Source organism: Pleurodeles waltl, chromosome 3_1, assembly GCF_031143425.1.
Source record: "Pleurodeles waltl isolate 20211129_DDA chromosome 3_1, aPleWal1.hap1.20221129, whole genome shotgun sequence".
Classification (NCBI taxonomy): Eukaryota; Metazoa; Chordata; class Amphibia; order Caudata; family Salamandridae; genus Pleurodeles; species Pleurodeles waltl.
Genome location: NC_090440.1, coordinates 180371824 through 180392360, shown reverse-complemented (window position 1 = coordinate 180392360; position 20537 = coordinate 180371824). Strand labels below are relative to the sequence as shown.

General features: G+C 43.0%; 1 protein-coding gene across 5 annotated transcripts in view; it reads left to right on the top strand.

Moving 5' to 3' along the window:
- UBE2Q2 (ubiquitin conjugating enzyme E2 Q2) overlaps positions 1–20537 on the top strand; it is a 619872-nt gene that overhangs the window by 264712 nt on the left and 334623 nt on the right. For all 5 annotated transcript variants that reach the window (XM_069222116.1, XM_069222114.1, XM_069222112.1 and 2 more), the window contains one exon: positions 7665–7805. In XM_069222116.1, the coding sequence (XP_069078217.1) occupies positions 7665–7805 (141 nt within the window). The remainder of the gene's footprint in view (positions 1–7664; positions 7806–20537) is intronic.

Below are 20537 nucleotides of genomic sequence, written 5' to 3'. Positions count from 1 at the left end.
GGAATCTCTCAATAAATCTTGCTTCCATTTTTAGTAATTTCTTTGTTGTTGTAGATCCATCCAGTTTGGGTTGTATTGCCGATAGTTTCTTCAATAAAATCAGCGGCACGCATCGGTCTTCCAAGGGCGCTTCTAAGCTGGACCAGTTAGGAGTCTTCCTGATACCATCGCGCCTGGGATTTCGATCCTGCGCGATCCCGCGCGCTGTCCCTCGTGGTCCACAAAGTTGGGTTGGCAGGGTGTACCATTATTCTCCTGTCGCCGTAGAGCAGATTGTCTTTGGTAAATCTGTAATAAGGTGCGTTCCGTCCATACCAACACTGGGGGTCTTGTATCACAGGAAGCAAGTAAGCAAGCTGAGAGAGGTGAAGGGCTAGTGCATAATGCTCCACTAAGGGTAGGACCAGTCCACTGCCTGTGCTTTAGGCTATGAGTTTGGCACTGGATAGACTTTGCCATAATGATCCCCATACAAAGGACCGTATGCATTTACGTAATGTGGAAAGGGGACCAGTAAGGGCAGCATGCCAAGGACATAGGTATATCGTGGCAATGTCACCCTGCGTACTGCCTGCCCTCTCCCCCACAGAGATAGGTCCAGGTGTGACCACTTCTCGAAGTCTTGCTTTATGCAGGTAAGCATAGGGTCAGGATTGTCTGCCAGCATGTGGTCTAGGCCTCTATTGATGTAAAGCCCCAGATATTTGAGGCTTGATAGTTTACAGTGGATTGAAAAGTATGCTGTAGTCACACACGTGGTCATATGGGACAAAGATAATGCCTCACTTTTGTCCCAGTTTACTTTGTAGCCCGACAGTTTTGCGAAATCGGTAAGGATGTTTTGCAACTCCAGAAGTGAATGGGAGAGGTCTGTGAGGATGTGCAATATATCATCCGTATAGAGTTGTATTGTGGACATGCCACCTGGTATGGGGACTCCAAATACGAGTGGCAAATGTCGGATGGAAGCAGTCTGTGGTTCCGTAGCCAAAAGGAACAGTGGTGACAAAGGGCAGATTTGCCGGGTCCCATGTTCTATGGGGAATGGGTCCGACAGGAATACCCTGTAGTTTACCTGTGCTGTAGGAGAGTTGTAAAGCCAATGGACCTTGGTTATGAAGTTGTCTTCCAGACCGAAGTGTTGCAGGGTCTTGAAAAGGTAGCACCACTTGATCCTGTCGAATGCTTTTTCCGTGACAGGGGAGAGGACTAGGACTTCATCTTGCAGGTCTTTGGCTGACCATAGGGTGTGCGCTGGGATGCGGAGGTAATTCCTAGATGATAGACAGTGCACAAACCCCACCTGAGTATAATGGATGAAGGATGGAATCACCTTTCTCAGGCAGGCCACCAGGAATCCTGCCAGAATCTTATTATTCCCATTGAGTAGGGAGATGGGCCTGTAGCTTCCACAGAGTAGGGGGTCCTTCCCCTGCTTTGACAGGACTGCTTTTTTGCCCATCCATTTATAAAATTTCGCCGAAAGCACTCTTCCCCAGGGGCCTTATGGTATGGGAGTTTGGAAATTGCCTGAGCTATGTCTTCTTTGCTTATTTCTCCCTTTAGTAAACTTTTGCCGTCAGCGGTGAGGCTAGATATGCTAGTGAAGAATGTGGGGAGTTGAGTGGGATCTTCCTCTGTCTTTTGGGTGTATAGGGCCCGGTAATTGTTCCCAAATTTACAGGCGTTATCTTGTGGGTGGTCAAGGATCGTGCTGCCTCTTGCTGGGGCAGTTGGACTGCCAGGAGGCAGCCCACCTTCTCCTCTTGCTCGTAGTAGCACCCTTTTGGCTCCTGAAGGGCATATTCCGCCTTAGATGTATACAGAGAATTGAGTTCCATTTTAGCCTGTTCAAGAAGGCGGTGCACGGGTAGGGGGAGAAGGGGTCACAGTATAATCTCGGGTGTATGTGTCGCTATCTCAGCCTCAAGGTCCTTTTGTGAGAGCATCTTTGAACGTTGGTGACGGTGGCGTCCCTCATGAGCTGTCCCAGTACGGTTGCTTTTGCAGCCACCCACAGGACCTGGGCAGAGGAGACTGACCCTTTATTGTTGTCTAGGTACTTGAAGATGTGGGAGCGTAACTGGTCCTTCTCTTGTGGTGTGCGGTACTGAAAAATGTTCAGGTGCCACAGCTTAAGTCTTGGGATGGTGAGTCCAAGGTAAGTAGGACTGGGGAGTGGTCCAAAAGCCAGCTTCCACGATCTGGGAATTCTCTGACTAGGGCAATTGTTCAGTATGTGGTTAGGAAATAGTCCAACTAGAGTGGTTGCCATGGACCGGCAACATGAAGGTGTATTATCGGGCAACTGGGTGTGAGTGGTCTACCAAGCCATGGTCTGACAGTATGTCCCCAGCAGGGCCCTGTTGGTGTTTTTGCTTACATCCAATGGGCCAGTATGTTCATAAACAGCATCACAGGCCAGATTCCAGACCCTTTCCCCCTCCCCCCGAAGATATAGTGGGAAGCTTCTATCTCCATCAGGAGATGGTTGAGTTGTAGGAAAAAAAGAGGTGTTTGGAGCAGGTAGGGGCATATTTGGAGCTGACCCATAGTATGCAGTCTCCAGGTTTGAGGTCTTAAGAACCTTGAATGGTAATGATACATGTAGAAGTATTGCTACTCTACATTTTCTATCTGTACCAGGTCCCAGAGGTGATGGTGGGAGGCAGCTACTATGGAGCACCCAACCCACCCAATTGTAGCGCAGTTTATCAGATTCTAGATGGGAGAGGTAGGTTTCCTGCAGGAGGGCTACATCTACTTTTTTCGATTGTAGGTAGGACAGTACCTTCTTCCACTTAATATAATGCGTGAGGCAGTTGAGGTCCATTAGATGGTCCGCAAAGGGGAGGTTGGTCACTGGACCTGGAGCAGCCATCTGCGTAACGGAGGGGTGAAGCAGTGAGGGTGCTTGTTGTGGATTGCAGAAGGAAATTGGAAGCAACAGGGATTAGTAGGGGAGGAGGGAATAAGTGGGGGAGGAGGGGAGGGAAATAGAGGGGGGGGTGTCCTGCAAGGGGGTGTGCTGTGGTAGGAACCTTTCGGTCCTGTGGGAGAGGGAAATGGTAAACCAGGAGGAGAAGAGGGGGAAGAAGAGAGAGGTAAAGGAAAGAAAGAGGACGGAGGGAAGAGTGGAAAATAAAATATGTATAGGGTCGGCGCTAAACCGAGATGGACATTGGGAGGAGCCGAGAGCTGTTGACTGGTGTGCCTAGCACTCTCCAAGAGGGGGGAGCAGATGGGCAGAGCATGTGGTTCTGAACCATGTCATTAGAGGAGCCCTGGGGGAGTGGGTGGGGGGTTTGCCGGGGTCAGGGGTCCAGTCCTGTTGAGGGAGGGGGGTGACCCAGGGAGATAGTGTCAGTGTGCACTAGAGCTCCTCTAAGGTTTGGTTTGAGGATGAGTGTCAGGGGGCAAGTGACGAATCTGCAGTGATCAAGCAGCTATCATTCTTTGCTGTTAAGCGTGTAGTGTTGTGTTTCATTGTAAAGGTGGTGTTGTGATAATCCACTGACGCCAGGTGGTGGTGTTATGTGAGCAAAGATGGGATGGAGGGCGACCCGGTGCGGACCTGTCTTATCACGCCTGGATTGTTTGGTGATTGGTATGGGGTGCCATGGCAGTGAGTTGGGAGCACCTCTTATAGGATATGGGAGTGGGAATATAGTCGTTGCCATTGTGGGGTAACAGGCCCCTAGGTCACATGAGAACATTATGCCCAAGGCTGCTTAAATAAACACAATCATGGCCATGGAACCTGAAAACAGAATAGAGATAAAGAAAAGGAAAAAGAACAAGGCTATCTTGGATCATTGAGTTAAATGCTGCTCGACACGAGAAACAGCATTGGGAGATAACCATATATAACTGTAAAGGGTACATTGCACACTGAGTTCCCTGGAGGACACCCAGGAGCGATGACCGTGGCTCCCCTCCTTCATTTAATAAAGGCCAGGCCCCGGGGGGATGGGATGCACAGGGCCAAAATCAGCTGAGGGAAGGGAAACCCAACGAGGTAGCACTTATTAACTAACCAGTAGAAAATGCTCCAGTTGGACAGATATTTTGTGCAAAACTGTGGACTCTTGTTGGATAATTGAGCAGGTGAGCTTCCATTCTGGCCATGATGCTCATTTCACAGAAATTAAACCTCAACAGGAAACACGTACAAATATAAATGTAGCAGGTGCCCCAGTTGCTGCTCCACTTCTAGAAAGGACAATTGATCCTAACTCCTGGGCTTGGCGAAGCCAAAGCAAGTGTTTACACTCTGTGATTCTATATTGAAAAAACGATCTGAAATCCTTTGTGGAGGTGAATGAAGCTTTCATCTAGTGGAGCGCATTCAGACACTTCCACACCCAGACAGACCCTCTCACACCCATACAGGCACTCTCTCAGCAGCTCTAACACCCAGAGACACCCTCTCGCTCCTATTCTCAAACCCAGAGAGACAGACCCTGCGGCCAATTCCTGCTGCGCACGGACATAGGCCATGAGCGGGGTGGGGTTGGGTGGTTAGGGAGGGTTAGTCACAGGGAGTGGCCTTCAGCCATGTGTGGGGTGGGTGATTATAGGGGGTTGGGTGCAGGCTCTGTGGCCAACCTCTGCTGCGCTCAGCCTAAGGCTGTGCGTGACAGTGGTTGGACTAACCTATAGTAATTAAAATTACTTTACGTTAAAAAAAACCATAGAAATTCACTTACAAAACCAAAGGTTACAGGAACGTTACATTAACTATAACTCACGCCCTCGCCATGCACTGCTAATTAGCCCAGATATTACTGTTCTCATGACAGCTTCTAAAAATATAAATGAAGCATTAGCAGATTATTGAAGAAAAAACTGTGCATGGCGGGGGTGCGAGTTATAGCTACCTTAGTGGGCGTGTTATAGTTACTTGAAATAACTTTTACTATAAGTGCTGAATTTCTATGGTTTTGTGCACGTAAATTCAGAACCTAACTATAAAGTCCCTGTAACCTTTGTTTTTTTTAAGTGAGATATACGTGTGTGTTCATATAAAGTCACACTTACATATGATCTTGTGTTGCCATTTATTATTAGCCTGGGAAGTTAGCATGTTTTTTTTTATTTCTTCTAAGAAGGCTTTCGTGTCTTGGGATACACTGAACGTCTGCTCTTTTTGTGCAATATACTTGGGCAATCACTCAATTTTAGCATATTTTTCTTCCACCATCGGGTACGTGTACAAATGGGAATCAGAGAGGCGATGTGTTCTCCATGTATCTTTGGGCCCACACAGTGATTCTTCAACTCCCAGAACTGGAAAAACCTTGGTCTTTATTTTTTGCTGACAAAACCATCTGGAGTATGACACCCACTGATAGTCCTCGAGCATCAGTGCCCAAAGGCTCTGAGCAGCTGATTCTCCAGATGCTGCAGGAGGGGCTCATTGTGAGGCAGAAGCCCACCACTGCCGAAGCAACAAAAGAGGTGACTGGCATTTGTCGAGGAACCTGCATGTGAAGCTCACAAGCATAGAGACAGGGGAACCAGCTCTCCCTCTTAAGCTCCACGTACATGTCTACCTACAGCATCACCCCAACCTTGTATCCCACCTATACTGCCTCTGCCACAGAAACCAGAGGAACCTCCACACTCCTCTATGAACAAGGCAGTCCTTTTGGTCCTGTCGACCCATGGCTGACTCTTTGAGCCAGGGTCCACAAACTACCCGTGTGGAAGACTACAAGGAGGAGACGTTGGTGCTTTCTCAAGTGCTATCATCAGTTGGGCCCTCAATGCCACAAACACATCATCCTGACAGTTAAAGCTAGCACGTCTTCAGACATCATGCCTGGGATTCAACAGCATCCCCTCAAATTGCCCTTTCATGGGGATCATCTATTTGGGCCTCAGGTTGATGAGATGCTGGAGAAGATAAAGGAGGGCACTGACATTGCAAAATTGATCGTCACCCTTCAAACCTCAGCTTCTATGGGCACATTTCAAAAACAGAAACCTCGATCAGTGCATTATTTTGAAACATTTCCATATGACCACCTTTCAGGATTCAGAATTATATAAGAATTTATATGTACACATAACCATTTATCTCTCCCATTGGCCCTACCTCCATTTTGTGGTAGGTGGTCATCAGTACCAGTTCAAAGTGCTTCAATTTGGGCTTACCACTGCTCTGAGTATTCACATAGTACCTGGCAGTATGATAGCTGCTCACCTTAGGAGCAAGGTAGTCCTTATCAAGATAGCTCTACTGCCATGTATTTCTTTCAGAAGCAGGGTGGTGTCTCTCCTCCGCCATCAGCATTACCACAGGAGATCTGCCACCCCATACACCTTCGGGCAGAGAATGTTCAGCGAGTGGACAATGACCTGGCAGACCTGCTCAGCAGGTCTGTATCATTAAGTCCACAAGTGGGAACTCCAACTGCAAGGCCTGCTGATGCACCCCAGACAGACCTGTTCGTCACTAACAAAAAAAGTACTCAAACTTCGTCTCCAGGTACCCACACCCACAGTTCAGAGGAAATGCACTATGGTGAGCTGCTCAGGGATCTTTGCCTATGCTTTTCCGCCTCTTCCATACGCAGTACAGAAGATGCAGCACATATCTTTTACACTTATCCTGGTGACCCCCCCGTGGGCCCTACTGCTAGGGTACTCAACACTCCTTGAGATGCCCATCAACCCCAATGAAAAACTTTTCAACAGCCCAGGCCGTCTCACATGAAGCTAAGGCCAGATCAGGCTCCCAAATCCCAGTCCACTCAGTCTAGCAATGTGGCCTCTGATGTCTTAGAATTCAGTTACTTGTGTCTCCCGCAGGAATGGATGAATATTATGCATAAACCTTGCAGGCATACATTTTCGTTATGAAATAGCAAGTCCATTATTCTGTATCACAGCATTTTCAGACTGGAAAATAAATAGCGACAGGCTGGAGACCACTCCTGTTCCCAATGTAGTCCCTGACTGCGCCTGGTTGGTGCGTTTCCGACTATGGTTCGATACCTTGGGTTTTTATAGTATCACAGTGCTGATTGTACAATGGATTATTAAAATCAGTTGTACCACTCGTAGAAACTAAATCATCAAGGCTAAACCAAAATGCTAACAAATGTGTCATCACAATTATCGTATAGATTATAGTCAACCAGTGTTATAAGTAAGAAAAACATATCATCTTAGTAAGTAGACCTAGTGCAAAAATATTAGGCATGTCTATGTAACTTCACACCTTATATGAGAGAAATAATAGTGTCTGAAATTAGGCACAAACTAGAAGTCTGATAGTACCAAATGAGGAAAAACAGAAAAGCTCTAATGGATGGCCTAGCAGCGTTCAGTAACTCCATACCAAAAGCAAACCAATTATAATAATAAAACCGTAGCTACACAACATAGCATCTCTAGGCAAGGTAATTTACATTTCACTAGGCCCCATATTGAAGGGTACAATTGTTATAGTGCTAGAAATCGTTTTTGCTGTATCACATACCTAAAAACAAAGTGTGTACCTTTCACCCTGCCAGAGAAAATGGTGAAAAAATGATAAAGCTGTAAAAGCCTATTTTGATGATTGGTAATGGGTCCTGGGTGCGCATGAAGAAGATATATTAAGATGTTATAGAGCTATAGCCTCATTGTTTTTCAACTGCTGTTTTCTCTCCCAGGACATTGAAGACTTGGATCATTATGACATGAAGGAAGAAGAACCAGTGGATGGCAAAAAGTCGGAGGATGAAGGCATTGAGAAGGAAAATCTTGCAATATTAGAAAAAATAAGAAAAAATCAAAGGCAAGACCACCTAAATGTAAGTTTTGTAATCAACCTAATGAAAGTTATTTAAAGTAATCTAAACATAAACCTTCAATGTCTGTTTAGCAATGCTGCTATGAGCCTCTAATCAGGAACTTGCACATACAGCCCACTATATTGGGATCAACTATAACTGAAGCTTAAATGTTAGATTTATTGTTTTGACTGTGAACCTCTGCATTCTGTTAAACATTTATGTATAATGACATGTACCCCCTTGAGATTGTTAATGCAAGAAATTGGCATAAATAACAAGTTGGATTTAGCATTTACATTACTGTATCCAAAACAGATGTTGAGATAATTTCTAATGTGCATGTTATTGAAGTTTTATGGCTTTAAATTCTAACTGCCAGTGAAACACAACAATCTTGCTGGTTATTTTGCTTGATTCTAACCAGTCTTCTTAGTCGTTGAGGTTTTTCCACACCCCATTGCTGAGCCCTTTTATGGCCATTTGGGGTAGTCTGCGCTTAGACTTCTAGAACTTTTTTTTCCACATAAGGTATCTACACCAAATGTACATCCCTTTTTCCCTAACAACATGAGATTTCTAAAGGTACCCAGGGTTTGTGGATTTCCCTGGAAGGGACCAAGAAAATAGGCAAAATATAGATCAATTTTGAGTTTTGGGGTAAAATAGGAAAAAGTGGTCCGCAAAAGTCTGTTTTATTTTCCTGAAAATGTCATCAACGAAAGGTTTGCTATTCACCATTTTCCCAGTTTTCATGAACATTCAGGGGTGAATCAAAAAAAGAATTTTACACAACATTTTGGCATATATCAAAGAGATACTCCATTTTTCCTGTTAGTTGTGCTTTCAACCTACTTCCAGTTTGTGGTGCAGACCGGTGTGAAACCCCTGGGTGATCCAGGAAGACTATAGATTTCTGAAAAGTAGGCAAAATTCTGAAGGGAATATGTGTGGGTATCTCAAGGGTTTCCTGAAGGAACTGTTTAAAAAAAAAAAAAGACATTGAAAATGAGTAGGAAAAAACTGCCATTTATAACGTTTTCATCTGTAACTTTTTGTCACAATGACTGGTGTATAAAAGCAATATAGCATCATGTCTGCTCATCCCTCCTGGTTTCAGAGATATTTCGGATTTGTAAGTTGTCCAATAACCCGAGTTGCCCGGAGCCAGCAGCTGAGCTGCACCTTAAAATGAATTTTCATTGTGTGCTGAGTATAGACCAATTCATATGGTGAAATATGTTGGGTGAAAAATGGGTATCAAGGAAACTTATGTATTTCTGAAATGGGCACCAAATATGGAGTTTAGAAGCAATGTTTATTTGACTCTAAAACGAGAGAGGGCCCCCCAAAACCCAAGGAAACAGTGTACCGTGTCTTTGTCTCCCTGTGAAATCTGTGTTTATTGTGTTTGAGGTGTTTATGTGAGGGTCATTTGTTGGCTTGGTGCGTTAGTTCATTTTATTGTTATTTTAAACCAGTAATGTCATCTTCTTTGTGTATGGGATATTTTGTTAATTCACTGATTAAATAAGCATATATGTTTTTATATTTTGGGTATACCGTTATTATTACTGATCATTACTGCTGGATGAGTGAAGAGCAGAAGGATTGTTAATGTGACAGTATTTTGAGTGTGAGTTTTTCTTCCAAGGGGAAATATTTTATAGTTTGTAGTGTTCAGTTGTACTTCTCTGAATTTGTGGGCACCCATACTTGCATGTTAAGACGGCATTTTTCTAAATGTCTTCTTTCTTACACACTGGTTTACATTTGGATGCACAAATGCATCGAAATGTAATTGGTAATAACGCATATTCTACTATTCTATCTATGTTCCTGTGTGTCTTCGGTTAAAATGGTACCACACTTGCCTGGGTAGGCCTAATGGCTGTGACGGGTAATGGCCTAAGATGTAACATGAACAGATCACATTTTTCTGCTGAATGCAGACCTTTTTTTGGCAACATGGGTAGGTGTAGATTTTGAACCCCTGCTCAGTCGGATTCCTAGAGAAACCTAACACTCCTGCATATTTTCTAAAACTAGACATCTAGGGGATTCCATGGTGAGTTGACTTGCAAAGGTCTCATAGGTTTCCTTAACCATAAGCCTTTGCAAACCTTAGACATTGCCTAAAAACACACATTTTCCTCATTTTTCTCTCAGGGAAACTTTAGGAATCTTCTTGGAGCCACAAATGTCTTACCACTCAGCATTACCTTAAGTCTGCTGATAAAAACTGTACCTCAGTTGTGTAGGTAGATCATCTGCCCGTGACAGGAAATGGCCCAAAACTCAAAATGGAGCTCAGCCAGCATCTAGGGAAACCTTGCAGGGTGAAATGGGCACTGGGGGCAATAATATGTACTCTCATGCCTCTTTCCTTGCCGAGCACAAACTCTGCATTGGTGACTTTTGCACTGTTGCTGGAATTAGGTTGGCAAAGCACCAATCCTGCAGCCTCCTCCACATCAGACCAAGTAGAGGCTGCTGCTTCTACAGCAGTAAGGCTTTCAGTAACAGAAAACTGAAAGTCAAGGAAGGGCATTAGTCTTTCTGTGGTGGTCTGCCAATAGACAACATATAAATTCTATGTTGCCATCTGAATCAGGTGAGTATCTGCTTCTTACACCATGTGTGAGTTTTATTGACACAAAAAACCTCTCCAAAGATCCAACGGTTCCAAAAACGTCTCCAAAGATCAAACGCTGCCAAAAACTTCTCCAACAAAGCAAAGAGTAAAAGATAAGAAAAAAAAGTATTTCATGTTGCAACATTCACAATAAGCCTTAAAGTGCATTAGGCTACACTTGTCCCCTATGCCTGGAGAACTTCTAAAATGGTACTCCCGGGAGTGATCCACAAGCAAGGATCAATTTGAAAAAGGCATCTCTGGAAAGGGGCAAAAATCTACTGGATGTGCTGGGAGCTTCCTTACCCGAGTTTCTTTGCGCCGTCTGGTGAGACGAGTGACGGTGGCGCACCAACGTCTCTGATTGGCAGGGCCTGACATGAAGTGATTCCACATCACCCCCACTTAAACCAACATTCTGTGAAGCCTCCAGTGGGCGTTCCAAAGCTTCCTCTGCAACCCCACAGTAGGTTGACCCTTTTGCAACCTCAACATTGTGAAGGACGTCAGTGGGTCGTTGTTCACAATAAAGGGGTTAATTTATTTTCAGAATTGAAGCATTGTAAGTTCCATTTTCAGCTGATGGGGTAGTGTTGCATAACTGTGCCATTACAATGGAAATATCTGACTGCATTGTCACAGTACTGATAGCTAATACCTAGATCAGAGACATATTTTGGTTTGTGTTTATATTTTGCTTCCATTCTAGACTGTATACAGCGCTCTGATGCTCTAGGGCCATATTTGTGCTTTATAAAACTCTTTAAATAAATCTAAGACATTTACCTGGAGCACAGCAGCTGCTAATATCGCGCCTTGTGCACTGTTAGTGCTTTATTCTGTACACTTTGGCTCGCACGTAACCAGTTGTGAATGAAGGATATTCAAACCATTTCCCATTTATTTAGCCTGGCAGGCAGTCATGTGTCAGTATTCTGAATCAGCTTCCTTATGTTTATTTTTTTATATTCCTTAGTAGACCCTGTTTCCAGAGCAAAGCCTAGCCTATGGCATGGGCTACGTTGATATGGAGTTGGAGGATAATCTTTTATAATATTGGATGACATTCACAATTTATCCAATGCTGTCACATGGGAAGATTCTTGAGGCAGTTTACCCTTCTATAAAGAGAACAAACATCAGTCATGTGCCATCCACATATTTTTGTAAAGTACGGTTCAAAGCATGAAAAGGCACTACAGAGCCTTGCAAAACACTGCAGTTACGATCAAGAGGTATGAAGTGAAGAGTCACTGCTGCTTTTTAAGATCTATCACGTGGCCTTGATATCTGATATTCATGAGTGGTGATTGATGTGTAAGGCAGCAAATGGTTCTAATAATATATTAATTTCATCACCACTGATATCCTGATAGCTATCTTCCAATGACTATCATTCAAAATTAACATTACCGTCAACTCAGTACTACTTTCTGGTCTGAACCTGACTCGTAGATTGTTTAATGTTTGGATCTCCTCCACATGCACATACAGCTGTAAAACTTTGGATGTTTTTAGTGGCTTGGCGAAATGGTACAAAAGTTGTTCACACCTTTTAAATCTAATGTTGGTTTACTGAGCAGAGACCCTGCTTTCCACTCCGTTTGCACTGTCCTATATTTTACAGAGCATTTGGGCATCCTGCCCAGGGAGACACCACCTGTTTCAGGAAGTATCCTAGGCATTGATCATTAGGTGAGTACTAAAGCCTGATGCTTGTCAATCTTTGAGACATTCTTGAAATGTGAGGGCAGGAATTAAATATGGATGTTGGTTAAAGGCTGTGGAGTTTCTGCTGAGATGGACCGTCATTCTCTTCCCCTTTCGCCAACATAAAGAGTTCATCACATGACACCTGTAAAGGGAGGAGAGGAGATTGTGATGTGATAGTTATTATAGTCATCCCCGACTATAAATGAATCTGTGTATATATTTGTCTCATTAATCCATTCACTACATTGTTGTTTTAATTCATTAATACCTATGGTATGCTCCTTAATTGGATCGTTATAGGCCTGTTTGTCAAGAGAAGAATATTAATTTTTCATGATCTCTCCATTCATAGTGTCTGACAGGGTTGCTTGACCAGCAGTAAACCATCTAGAATAGCTGGATTTGTTTCCCAGATTTGTTGAGGGATCTAAGAAAATGGAAGTTTGTTACATTTTAATTGAACATGTTCAGCCTGAGAGTGGGATAATTGGAAGAGAAGCCACTGTTCAATTATGTTAGGTATCTGATGGGCTGGAACAAATTCTTTGTGCCATAACAATTAATTTTGTCTTGCCTCTCAGCTTTTGTCTCTGGAAAGAATGGGACAAACCACAGACTAATAGATGATACGACGTAATAATAAGCATCAAATCCACGGTATAATTTACAGACAACATTGTATTTAATAAATACCATGCTGTGTGGGTTACGGTTACCTTTCCTGAGCAACAACTTGATTATAGACACGTCTTCTAGGAGGACTCTGGCTGTCTCTGCTAGGGTCTCCAGCCACAGATTAAGTTATCTAATAAACCAATGGGATCACCTTCTGGTTTTAAAAGGACTCATCAACTGGGATTCCTCATGGCATGCTTCATCATAGTGTCCTAGTCAAGATACCTAGTATATCTGGATGGGGTTGACCTTGGTAACTAAGGAAGCTCTTTAGTTACTAAGTGGAATCCTAAATTTAAATGTCAAATTGTCTGGGGTGTCCTGATGCTTAATTTTATTTTTCACAGGACACCCTGACAAGGTTTTAAAATGTTTTTTTAAGAAAGGTGGAGATACCCTGTGAGAAAATAGTCTCCTCTGTATCAACATAGCCATCACACCACTCCCTCACTGGGTTAATTGGCTTTCTTCAGGACCTCACAAGGATCCTGTGAGTATATGGAGTACTATTTATGTGTATTTGATCGTAGAACTCTTTCACCATAAATATACATGCCTTTCATACCAACCCATTTGATCTCTGTTTGAGACAGAGATAATAATTCAAGCACAACATCATTACATAACTGTGTGCATCGTTATATATGTCTCCCAAGTGATCAGTGTGATCATTGTACATCAAGCAGGTCCAGTGTGTAACCAATTCAAAGTGTTAGTCCCCATCCAAACTATTGTGAAATATGTATATACCGATACATGAGCTACATAGATATCCACTGTGTGAGTATTATCTTTGAAATTAACCAAGATGTCATGTGTATTGCCCTCAACATGCATATATTGTGATTTACGGATTCTTCCTAGTTCAATGAGGGTAAGGAGGCTGACTGACCCTGTTGTCAAACTCTGTTAACATAAAGTTAAATAATCACCCAAGAGAATGCCAAGGTACTAATTCTCACTGTTAGAGGAATCATCAAAGTCTCCAAATGCGCCCCATTTACTTAATCCAAGATCTTGTCCCCCTCAGTGAACCTATTTTGTTCCCCCTTCCCCTGCATCATAGCTTAGGGATAATGTCTTAGGCCATAAGGCATCTGCGGCATGTGACCATTAGCGCCTCATTGTGTGTGTATATGCTGCTACCTATTTAGTCCAGTGCCAAGGGAGGCACTGTGTCTGCCAATTATTTTCATTGGGTGTAGAAAACTACCCAAATGTTTCAGATCGCAGTTTGTTTGCTGTCTGGGAATAATCATCATAGACTTCCTTGCTGTTTTCCCCATAATCCTCTTGTGTTTAAAATGCAAGTCAAATGTAAACTATTTTGGGGGCCCTATCACTCTTATTTAATTGTTAGGGAGAAAAAAGGGCTCCTCATTTGTTGGAACCATGATTTTGATGTGACGGGACTAAATATAGAAGGGAAACGTATGTGGTGGCAACTCATGTACTGTGAATGGTTGCCCTCTAGTGTGTATTAGTTGCAATCCTGGGTGACCCAGAACTGACTACTAACTTCCAGTTATCCCGTGTATGATTGGGACAAGATCCTCAGAGAATGATATGGCTGTTACAGCTGTTTGAAACTTTGCCACTGCCATTTTGCACGAAACCTGCGATTTTGCCACAATCAAAATTTTGACAGTACTGCTTTTTGGAAAGCCATTGCTGTTACCGTTAATAGGACTTTCTCTGTAATTCAAAATGTTTGCTACTTCATTCTGTTCCTTCTTGTAATTTGAATAAGAAGTGTAAGCTGCATGCAAGCACACGGAAACATAGATCGCCCTATTAAGATTGTATTTTGAATCACAGATTCTGTTTGCACTCAGGTCTGTGATAAAAACCAAAGCAATTGGATGAAAACTGTATCTGCCACATATGCTCCACTGTGCTATGTATTTGATGTATGAGTATGTTATTAATACTAATAGTTCCAGAGAAGCTGTTTCTTACTACAGTTTGCAGCTTCGCAGAACTGCAAATAACATGTTACTATTCCTCAACTAAATTGTACTAATTGCATCCACTTTCAAAGGATGGAGAGGCAGTTGGGGTCTCCCCTGTTGGTATTCAAAACACAGTTGGGGTCTGCCCTGTTGGTATTCAAAACAGTGACCTGCAGGTTATTCATAAATACCCAGTGGTCGTGCTTAACTCTGAATTGAAACATGTTTGTGCTCCATGCTATAACTATATCAAACACCAAGCATACTTTTCCACTTCTCACACTTTTGTAAGCAGAGCCTTACTTTATCATATTGAAAGACTGATTGTGGTGCTTACCGGGCAACAGCACGAGTGGCTCATTCGACCTCTTAGCAGGTCACAAGGTGGCACAGTTGTGGTCTCTCTTACAGCTTGACGTCAGTTCCTGCTACCCATGCTTTGTCACATGGCATGGTCTGTGCCTTATTTCCCTTACACGAAGACTGCCACCACTGAAAGAATGTTTACTTCCTACACCATCTTTTAACCTTGTGTTGATCATCCTCCCCGTTATGGTCTATCTCCCTTTATAATCTGGCACATCTCAGCTCATGCAGTCTGATGTGGTTTATACTCCCAATATATCTCTAGTGCCAGCCGTCTTCCTTCAACGTATGTACCACTTTCTCCTTTATCAAACGATAATTCACAAAACACCTTAGTTGTAGGCGTTAGGAGCGTTCCTATCAACCATCGTGCTGTTGCTAAAAGAAATTGGACATTTTTTTTTTCCCTTTTCAGGAAAGCAGTGGAATGTGTTTTTTCAATAAAAGTAATCCTATCTTCGAAATAATCCCTACATGTTACTGTCACTTATTTGTTTAATCATCTCCCACTCCCTTTCTCTCTAAATACCATTACTTAGTTCATTTGCACTGTGGTTAAATGCCACCGAAGTAATACTTTATGCATCTGCATCCACTTTCTCGCTATGGTGTTGTGAGCATTGTTTTGTGCCCTCTGAGGCTCTCACAAGCATTCTTACGCAGATACCAACCTAGCTGCCACTCTTCTTAGTATGATTATTTAAGGGCATTCTCACATCTTACGAGTTTATGTACATTTGAGATGAAGTGCAAGTTACTGTACTTCTCTTAAATCCATTTTTGAATGGGTTAGCTGTCTCCCCATGCCCACTTAGTTTTCTGGCTGTAAGGCCCAGTGTCACATTCAAACCATGGACAATCCCGTTTATCTGCACCCAACTATAGAGCACAGACAATAGTATTATTTTACCCTCAATTTTTTCTTTGCCAAAACCTTTGTCTTTTGGTGCTGGTGTCAACTCTGGGTTGGATTCAGTTGGGATAAAAGATTAGGCAGAGAAGATGGACTACTTGATCCCTCACCACTAAGCTTTTTTGTAGGCACAGGGAGATTGTGATTGAGAAGAATGACAGGATGTTGAGCAGATGCTGAGATTTGAACCTGGTTTTTCAGTCCCATAGTTGGCTGTCCTGGCAGTTACCCCCATATTCTCTCCCCTTATGTGTTGGACATTTCTCCTGAGACTGAGTTAAACTTTCTGCCAGGTCCACCCGCAGAAGTGCCCCTTTGCTGTGATTGTCTTTAGATCAGCAGAGGTTCTTGATTTTCAGTTGCCTACATTAGAAACAAAAGCAAATATATTTACATAAATCTTGCAGCCTGGGCCCACTAAATGAAAGCCCTTGCTGACATTAAACCAGGATTTAACAGGCGCCTCAATGGGTGCTTGTAAGAAGCAATGATTGGTGCTTCCAGTCCAGCTGCTCAGTGGGTACTCAACAAAGGCCCGACCCCGGTGGCCTGGTCCTTCTCACCCACCATCTCAACATGGAAAGCTGATTGGGGCAAGTCTCCACATGCAAAGTCAAACCGAGCGCATTCCCTTCCACACTGTCCATTGAGAGGTGACGTGCATTAACACTTTTGGCAAAAGAGTATTTTCATCTGACAGTTTGGCCATACAGTACCTGAATGCAGTCTACGTCTTAGGCTATTATTGATATTAATTTTGTAAAGTGCTCGATTGCCCGAGGGCATCTTGTCAGTAGCATCCAAAATGATGTAAGTAAAAACAAGCATGCATAGATGACACAGCAGATATGCTAGAGAGGCAGGCCCTGTGAAAAAGTCCGGTTTTAAGTTGTTTCCTGAACTGCAGATGAGTAGGTTAAGCTTTAAGATACAAAGGCAACGTGTTCCTCAATTTAATGGTGGCAACAGAAAGATTTCTTCCCCCCTAGGGTGCTTTCTTGATTTTAAGCATAGCCATCGATTTAGTGGAGCCAGAACGTAGAGGCTTTCTGGGGATTTACAAATCACGAAGGGCTGTGTGTGCCCCAAAGGATACTCCTTTTTTTTTTTTTTTTTTTTTTTTTTTTTTTGTTCTCCTTTGGGAGCCAGTGTAGCATCTCAATGGTTTGGGAGACTGATATATACATATTTTGAGATCTTAAAGAGAATGTGAGCTGCCACATTTAAAATTATCTGCCTTTTTTGCATGTCCACGAAATGGGCATTACAGTAGTCAATCCTGAAGAGAACTAATGTGGTGATTACTGCTTTCTGTAAATTGAAAGGAATGAATGGGAGGAAGGATCGTTTTCAGTGTTCTTTAAAGGTGTAAAAACAGGATGATGTAATTTGATGAATCTGTTCTGAAAACATATAAATGCTATAACAAATCACCCCCACATTTCTGACCTTAGTGACTGGAAGGGGAAGAGGGACCAACTCTTGAGGCTACCATGGAGGATTCCAAAAAGTTGTCTACTTTCCAAAAAGAAGGACCTCTTGTCTTTTCAGAGTTTAGCTTGAAACAAATGTCTCCCATCCAGCCAACCACCTCACGCATACACTTGCTGAAACTTGTGCCAACCTCTGTGTAATCCCTTGAGATCAAAACTACAATAAAGGATATAATCAATTTAGCCAGTGGTGCCACATACATATATTAAAAAAGGGTCAGGGAAGATCCCTAAGGGGACACCACATGGTAGAGTGAATGACACAGATGTGAAGTCTCCCAAAACTACAGCTTGTTCTTTGTTTGAGAGAAATTATGTCAGAAGTTCAAGAACCATCCCTCTGACACCTATGCTTTAAAGCTGTTCGATAAGCAGTGAGTGGGAGACGGTATGGAATGAATTTGAAGGATCCAGCAGGATCCTTGCCACTTTCCCTCCTCTGTCCATGATCTTTGATTTCATCAGATGCCACAACCAGCGCTGACTCAGTACTGTGGTTTTTCCAAAAAGCATACTGCGCATCATCTAAAATCTCATTCTCGTCCAGAAAGAATGAGAGTTAAGCATTGAGGTGTTTTTCCAGTATCTTTGCATGTAAAGGGAAGCTGAGAAATGAATTTTTCCATCAGGGGAACAATGCAAGCTTTCTTCCAGGTGGTTGGAAAGATTCCAGATTGAATGGTCGCAATTAAATGTTTAGTCAGATGAACCAAGATTGTACTGGTTACTGACTTCAGAATTATTGGTGGACAGGGACCTGAAGGGGAACCTGCTTTGGTGGAATCATTAAGCATCTTAACCTTATCCTAATTAAACAGAGGGAACTATTAAAGGGTAGTATGTACAAACTGTGAGTTAATTTCACACATGCTCTTTGGCACAAGGCCTGGCTGTACATCGCAGGGTTTTCTGGTGACATTTATAAGTCTTAAATGGATACGCCCTTTGATAGTTCCAGACTCTGTAGGGAAAAGGCCAGCTCAGTGCTAGAACCCTTCATACAGTCAAGTCACAGCGTAGTTTGTCGGTGCACTTTCACCAGCAGAACCAGAAGGGATTACAGACGACTCAAGGGTTCTGGCCTGTTGGCAGCAGTAGACCTTGCAGCTGGCCCAGATTCTTCACGGGCCTAGAGGACACAGTGGTGGTAGGGCCCCCAACAAAGGCAGCAGAAATGCACAGCCAATAGAGGGCATAATTCAGTTTTTTCCTATCCTACTGGAAATCATTTGGATTTTTCAAAATGTACAAAAAGGGTATGCCATGCCATTCATTTTACCCCTCCTTGCATCCCACCTGTTCCTACTTGTGTGCTGACAGATCATGCCACTATCTTTCTACAGAAAATCAAATAACTTTAGTCCAGAGGGACTATTCAGATGGTACCAGACTCTGAAATGGATGCTGCATGACTCTTTCCTTGATTCACCTGCTATGCTATATTCTGCCATCTAGTGGTTAGGTCCAGAAACCTCCTTATCTGCATATATTTTTCTTTCTTTTGGGGTGTCAGCCACTAGGTTTGTAGTGTCGTTCTCTCTGACACCAGACGTACACCCACAATGTCCCATTGCAAGGTCAGCACCCTCAGATTTTTCTTTCCCTTCATGATGACCTGTGCTGTTGTAGGGCTTATTGCTTATTTTAATATATCATTAGATATTGAATGTATATTTTTTCACCTTTGCTCAACCCCACACCATTTCTCTGGAGGGGTGGGTAAGTTGCTTGTGAATCCAGTCTGTCCTCTCCAGGCGTTTGGTGTTGAAAACCCCTCTTCTGTGAGTCACTTGGAGATTGCAATTGACTCTCTGGTAGTCTGGCTCTGGCCTTGCTCGAAAGGGATGTCATCATGATGTTAGGTACTGTCACTGCATGCTTGTGCCCTGATTGCTGGCTGGTTGTGTGCTCTAGGTTTGACTGCTAGGTGAAAACCCCCTCTGCTATTAGGCTTTCTCGTGGGGGAAGGATCCTTTTCAAACGGATCCTTTAAACTATAGGCTTCTGCCTACACTGTTTTATATTTGTTTTTTTCTGTGTTGGAGAAACTCATCAACTGCTGCTCCAAACAGACTTTCCCACATAAACGCTTATTTATAAGGAATGCTTGTACTTCTTGCTGGAACCCAGAATCCATTGTCTGTGCATATCTCCTTAAAGTAGTGCACATCTGCCTACTGGCGGTGTCTACTGCATCTGTGGTTGATTTCATACAGGTGCTATCTTTTGCTCATCAAAAGTATGAAGGTCTAGTGGGCGATTAACCTTACCAGAGAGAGCTGAACTCATCCACCCGATTCACTGATGGAAGAAAGTGCTTGTTTTGCTTTAGAAAAGCATAGAGCAACAGAAGTTTCCTAACTTGTAGCCACCTACTTTGGAAACCAAAGCCAATTCATTCACTGACATTCTTCAACCAATTCAGACTTCATCTAAGCCACTGGTAACAAGGCCCTTACTTGACACCCTTAGCAACGTGGTGTAAACCATGCTCAGCCACTCCAGACAGCCAATCAGTGGCCAGATGGCACAGACCAGCCTCCATTTTTCATTTGTTTTTAACAAGACACCAAATGACTAAAAGCCTTGTGGCACAGGCATTCAAAGGTAAAGTCAGTTAGAATTTTTTCCTTTAAAGACCAAGATAGCAAGGTAAAATGTATTGATGCCTTTGGCAAGAAAATGTTTTACTCGGCTAGCCTGGCTTTGTGGAGTATGTTTTATGGGCAACACCCATGTCTTATTGGACATGGCTGACTAGATATTGACATTTGTTCTGGAGGTCTTCAGGAAGTTCCCAAACGATCCAAGACTGACAGTATATAGTATAGTAAGCATTGGGTGCAGGCTCTGAGACTGCTGACTGCATAGGCTGTAATATTGGCACCAGTTTAGTACATCTAGTTGCGATCAACCTGTTTTTATGAACATTACCTTAGATGGATGTAGACCAGTGATTCCCAGACTTTTTAGAACTTTTTAGAACCACAACCAACTTTTTAGGAA